The 6749-nt window shown below is 37.0% G+C and overlaps 1 protein-coding gene across 1 annotated transcript; it reads left to right on the forward strand.

Annotated features, from left to right (window-relative positions):
* Positions 1-1542: 1542 nt before the first annotated feature.
* LOC130909009 (triple functional domain protein-like) lies at positions 1543-5579 on the forward strand. The gene is made up of 12 exons (XM_057825047.1): positions 1543-1666; positions 2742-2823; positions 2894-2960; positions 3036-3145; positions 3305-3374; positions 3466-3555; positions 3651-3743; positions 4072-4183; positions 4270-4460; positions 4535-4636; positions 4979-5121; positions 5434-5579. Exons 1-12 carry the CDS (start codon positions 1552-1554, stop codon positions 5444-5446), a joined length of 1188 nt encoding a protein of 395 aa, XP_057681030.1. The 5' UTR covers positions 1543-1551; the 3' UTR covers positions 5447-5579.
* The last annotated feature ends 1170 nt before the right edge of the window (positions 5580-6749 follow it).

The raw sequence follows: 6749 nt of genomic DNA on the forward strand, positions 1-6749 counted from the left end.
GCCATATTGTACCTATTTTTTAGACCTATTCTCATTGTTTTCAATTAGTCATGCAAGTTATAGAGCAATTCATGGAAGCCCCGGTGTTATCTGACGCTGTAAACTCATTGGATGCGTTGCATAAAAGGCGTTACGTGGAAAAGCTTCAGTTTATCCATTCGCCAGATCCGTATTTGATCCCTAAATCGAGGTTTTTCTGTCTTCGCCTGACATCTGCTATCCTGATATTTACAACTATCTTGTCCACACAAAATCGGCCTATTCTCACGAAAGTTTGAAAAACTTTAAGAGCATGGAGGCTTATAAATACTTCGTTGCTGGTTGGGTGAAACAGGTCCTCGTCCACGAAAATTCGGCAGGAATCTATCTTGTGCTTGGACAGGTGAGTTACGAAATTTTCAATTCAAAATCTTTTGTTCTTGCTAACATCCACTGTCAAGTCTAATGTATTTCATGTCATTTGTCAATGGAGCTAGGGATTTTAATGTTTATATGGTTTAGCGATAGCACTCTCACTACATACATATATAATACGTAATAAATACGAAGTGCGATAGCACTACTCCAGATTGTCCCTAGTTGAATTTATTTTTTGGCTTTTGACCTCAATAGTGAAATTGTAAATTAATTGTATGACAACTGTCTGATTATCCCCTTATAATTATATATTTTCAGGTAGTTCATTCACAACGTCTGAGTGTATGTTGTCGGCGATTAGCCTAGCAATGATCTTAATTGTGGTTGTCAGCCCAAAACCCTCTAAATATATATTAAATGCATCTTACCAGATATAAAATGACTACTACATAATCTGTGGTAGTCGTTTGGAGCCCAGTTTTCTCGTCGAATTGCAGCAGTCAATCTCCCGTCTCCTCTCCGGGTCTCTCGGAATACGGTAGAACTTCAAGTCTCTCCGTCTATCTTCTCTGTTTTTGCAACCGACCGCCACACACAACTTCACCATTTTGATTATTAATGTTAACGAGCAGAAAAACACGCCATAATATGAGGAATTTACGAAGCGCCAATGCATTAACATGACGAGTATACGGACAACATGGCGCGGGAGCGTGGCTGTGACGTCACGTGAGTAGGGTCTATTTGAGAAGTGAGAGAGACAGACAGCGATAGAGAGAAAGAGAGACGGTTCTGCCCCCTCGTGTCTTTTTTTAGTATAATTTAAAACAGTAAAAAAAAAATAATATTGATTTTTTAAATGTATTTATTTAATAGGGACAGTGCACATTAATGAACTTCTAAAAAATGTAAATATGCCAGATTGTAGCAAAAAAAATCTTAATTTACACCCGCAGTCCCTAGGCAGGTAACACAGATACAAAAAGTGAACAATTTGCACCCCCTCCACTAGATGGCAGCCTACTTATTCTATGCCGATGGCGCTAAAACCGAAATCGTGATCAAAGAACGTGACTTTCCAAAGAAAGATCGCGTGACGAACCCAAGAGCTCGCGTGACGTCACAAAGAACGATCTTTGGTCTTTGATGTCAAACCACAGTACAAAACATAATCCGCGAGTGACATTCCATCAGATGCAGCAGTGGAGTCAAGTGCACAAGACTTATCTGAGGACACGATCTGGACGAAAGACTTCGACAATGGAACATCTTGCATCTCAAATTCTTGCAACAATCGAAAGGCTGGGAGGTAAGTTAATTAGTCTAAATTAAACATGCATTATTCGTGTAAAAAAAATATGGCAGTTTAGTGACTGAGTGGGTTTTTCTGAACTTTGTTCGTTTTGCGTCGTGTTGTTATCAAGTATTTATGACTACAGCGTTTTATTCGTGACATTGTTTGTCAAAAAATAATAGGACTTGCAGCCCGTTTTCAACATTATTCAAAAAGATTAGATTTTAACATTTAACCGACGGATGCTTGTCGAGTGGAAAACAACATTTGGGATATCGCGTTGTGCTAAACGCATCGTAGTTAACGGCTAAAATTCAAACTTTAGGAGCTGAAACGTGAAAAGTCCTCTAACGGCCAAAAACATGTCAAAAAGATTTCCACCTTAGGACAATTTTAACATTTAACCGACGGATGTTCGTCGTGTCGTAAAGAATATTTGAGATATCGCGTTGTGCTGAATGCATCGCAGTTAACGGCTAAAATTCAAACTTAAGGAGTAGAAACGTGAAAAGTCTTACATGTTAATATTAAACTCATCATCATAATCCACATGTAGAGTGCACAATGCAGGGGGTATGAAAATCCTCATCCTGAATGCCAGCAGAGGGCAACAACATGTTAATATTGCGGCAAGTGGACAAAGTTTTTTTTTTTTTGTTTTACTAACCGCCAAAAACATGTCATCGAGGTCCCTCGGTCGGCTCCAGAAGAAAAGAAATTGACGGGAGGTGTGGCGAGTAACATGGTCAATTTTGGAGCTGAATTCCAGGATTACATAAAATGGAACAGGGTTTTTTTTTAATGCTGCAACTCATCCAGTGGTGGGTTTAACCATTTGTGGACGAAAATTTGGTTGTTTGGCCTGTCTATGTATTCTACTTCAGGGATATGTTGATAGATGAATTAAAAAAAAAAGAACATGATGAAAATAAATAAATCCCCTGACTTATTGGGTGAAAGTGGATCATTTTCTGCAACACACTTGGTGATATCTCATGGCACAGCGGTTGGGAATTACATGTCAATCAAATCATTTCATGCATCCATCAGTGTTTCCTCGTTCATTGTTTGTTTAACTTCTTTTCTGCAGAGCACATATTGGAGCACCCTCTGAGTTTAACAGATTTGGACCGGATAAGCGACGGTGCAACAAAGTCTGCAAGCAGGGAAACGTATGTGACTCTTATATCATTTGCGAATTCATAATTTCAAAATAATAACGAGTGCCTATTTTTCATTTAGGTTCATTTTGGCTGAGCTGATTGAAACGGAAAAGGCTTACGTGCGAGACCTGCGAGAGTGCATTGATGTGAGTTTCCTTTCTGTGTACGTGCAGTTCTTGTAAGACAAACTTTACTCAAATCTTTTGTGTTGGAACTTGCAGACTTACATGAGGGAGATGTTGACCCAAGAGGAGGAGATCCCTGCAGGACTCAACAATATGGAGGACGTCATCTTCGGGAACTTGTTGGAGCTGTATGAATTCCATCATAAGTAAGTATAAGCAGCGACTTTTCTTAAAAATGACTGACATTTTGACACCGAGTGGAAAAAATAAATAGGCTACTCCTGGTCATTTCTCATATTTAAAACATACCACCACCACTCACTTTTTGGAATATATTAATTTTTTTCCCCGTGTTCCATCTTCAGGATCTTCCTCAAGGAACTGGAAAAACATGAAAGCGTCCCTGAAGATGTCGGATGTTGCTTTGTCAAATGGGTATTTATTGCCTTGCCACTACCGTAATGATAATCATACTGATTAATGACCCATAAAGAATTCTGAGCGTGTTGTTGGTTTTCTTTAATAGGCCGAGAAGTTCCAGTTATATGTGGACTACGGCAAGAATAGTGACACGTCCACTCGGCTCATCCTGGAGCATACTGTCAACTATTTTAATGTAAGTTAAATGTCAAGGTTATCAATGTGAAATTACAGATTATAATGCATCATAGTCTTAACATTTTTTTCTTTTTCTTTCCATGGGTTCAACAGAAAATTCAGCGGAAGCACGGACTAGCATTCTCGTTACAATCTTTCCTGCTTAAGCCAATACAGAGAATGACAAAATATCCGCTCCTGTTAAAGGTAAGCCCAAAATATTCAAGTTCGTTGTTCAGAAAACCAACATAAAGTCCAGAAGAACCAATAATGACACGCTCATTGTAAAACATACATAAAATATTCAACAAACAAACAAAATAATTCAACAATGTTTTGTTTGTTCAAGTAAATCACGTAATTTTGTCTCATGAAAGTCCCCAAACTTATTTTATGGTTATTATAATCCTTAAAATAATTGCTTTACCATATACATACAAACAGAGCATACAACAATATTCACAGGTATATAATCTCTATGTTCTGTGGGAACAATGTCTAAATGCATTTTTAAGTGTATTTTTGCTTATTTTAGAATCTCCTCGAGTGCTGTGAAGATGGGAAAGGAGTACTCAAGGAAGCCCTGGAGGTGACTCTCAGCATTCTGAAGAGAACCAACGATGCCATTCATTTCTCCGTTCTGGAAGGTAAGTTAACATGGGCAAGATGGGCTGAACATGCACTTGCTTTTGAGGCATAGTTTGCTTACATGACCTATTCTCTCCTCCGTCAGGTTTTGATGAGGGCGTTGAATCCCAAGGTGAGCTGCTCCGACAGGAGTCGTTCAAAATGTGGGATTCAAAATTGCCATTTTGCAGGGGGAAGAATATACAACTCTTTCTCCTGAAAAATTCCTTGCTGGTCTGCAAGGTGGTCAAGGATCAGAAAGGCATGACGAAATATATATACAAGAGAAAACTCAACGTGAGTCATCCTTTACTTACTTTTTTACCTATGCAATATTCTAAATAAACATGATCATTTCATTTCTTCTTTAGCTAGCTGATGTAAAGCTGACAGAAAATCCTCAGGGAGACCCTGGCAAGTTTGTTCTTTGGGTGGGCCGTAACTTGATGTATAGCAAAAGAATTGTTCTTAAGGTAAGACATTCTTTCCTCTTTTCCTCAAGACAAAGTGAGATTCTCACACGTGTTACGAACAGGGTTTTGTAAGCAACTTTGACACAATGCTGAGCATTTGTGTCCATCTTGCGTTATTTTTTTCCCTGTCTTTAGTGAATGTTATTTTTTCCAATATGTTACCTTTAGCCTTGCTGTATTTTTTTTCAATGTGAATAAAAGTTAAACACCAAGTATTGTAACCAAAGAAAATCATATGTTAAAACGCCACCGTATCGGAGATGCTAATATGGTTTGTTCTGTTCAATAAGTGTTTAAATTCCAAATGGCCTTATAACTTTCGACTTTACTCTTTCACCATAGGCGTCAACTGTTCAAACCAAGCTGGACTGGATCGAGCATATCCGGAAGCTAAACAAGGAGCACGCCCTCCACCTGCCGGGGACGCTCAAACAGCCGATCGGTATTCCTAAAGCCATCACAGCAAAGCTCTACAAGAGGCAAAGGTAATCAGGGAAACTGCGATACAATTCTGTTGCTTCTTGGTTTAAAAAAAAAGTTCAAAAAGTGGCGTCTTGATAAATGAGTGACTTGATTTCAAAGTTTTTCAAAATACGAGCCACTGTTTTGCCATTTATTTATTAGAATTGATGGTGTATGACGGAGAGATTTGTGCAGTGAATTTAACCCAATTTGGACTGACACGGATAGTCCACAATTCTTTAAAAAAAAAAAAAGTATAGCATGTGACTTACATCTCTGATATTGAGCAAGAAAAGATTAAAAACGGAATTGTTGTGTTTTATTGTTTTTTCTAGGTGCAGGGCGTGAACTACAGTGGCTTCGATGATTCCATCAAAGTGGCTCGGCGTCCTTTTTGTTGTTGTTTTTTGCAACATTTGTGAATATAATTTCTTGTACATATTGTATATAGTTATGTATTTGATCAAATAAAATTTCAGCGTTATTTGCACAGATTGTTTTTGGCCTTCTTTGTTATTTAAAATGTATAGTAAAATGTTATTGTGTGGACATGAATGGGGAGAAGAAATCAGAATTTAGTTCTTAAAATTTTTCTTTTAGTTTTTTTATTGCATGTGAAAACACTCTGCAGAAATTTGTGATACATCATCGAGCTTCATATTGAAAATGTTCCAGGTTTTGATCTTTCATATAAAAAGACCTACTTGAATGAACTTTTTCATCCCAGATCGTTTTACTACAAAATTATCTACTCTGTTATTTCCTCCCTACTCTTTTGATGTAGATAAAGATTTGGGTGTGCAAAACAAGTGTTCTCAAATGAGTGCATCATATTGGCTCCGGTTATGTAGGGATGTGTGTGATATTGTTGGCCACTAGGGGTCCCCCTCCTCGCAGAAACGTTTGTGTTACAGTGTAAAACGTTTCATCTTTCCACGTTGACAAAACGGCCATGTAGCGTTCATCAGTCATATATTCACAGTTTACTGATGCTGAAGACACTCGAACGCAAGAGGAGAGCGTCGCAGTAATCCAGATGGGGATGACAAGGTTGTGGACAAGGATCGAAGCGGTCGGGAGGGGAGGTTTTTATGGAGGTAGATTTGTGTCTTTATTATTCAATCAAAAAAAAAAAAGTTGCTTCGATCAAATAAAAAGTTGCTTCAATCAAAATATATATTTTCAATCGAAGAAAACGTCACTTCAATAAAAAAAAAAAAAAAAAGTGAATGCAAAAATATATTTGAAACTCAAAAAAATATATTTTAAAACTATTTTTCTTGATTGAATTTTATTTTTTTGATTAAAGTCAAGTTTTTTTTTTTTTTTTTATTGAAACCATTTTTGATTGAAGTCATGTAATTTTGCGTTTGGACCACATTTTGGCTAGGACATTTGTGTCTTTATTATTCAATCAAAAAATTAATTGCTTCATACAAAAAAATATATATTTTCAAAAGAAAAATCACTTCAATCAATTTTTTTTTTTTAAATCAATCGTAGAAAAAAAGGTTTGAATGTGAAAAAATATTTGAGACTCAGAAATTCGCATTTGAACACTTTATTTTTCATTCAAACTGTTTTCTTTGATTGAAGCAATCCTTTTTGTGTTTGAGCCATATTAGGGGTAGGACATTTGTGTCAAAATCAT

Source organism: Corythoichthys intestinalis, chromosome 20, assembly GCF_030265065.1.
Source record: "Corythoichthys intestinalis isolate RoL2023-P3 chromosome 20, ASM3026506v1, whole genome shotgun sequence".
Classification (NCBI taxonomy): Eukaryota; Metazoa; Chordata; class Actinopteri; order Syngnathiformes; family Syngnathidae; genus Corythoichthys; species Corythoichthys intestinalis.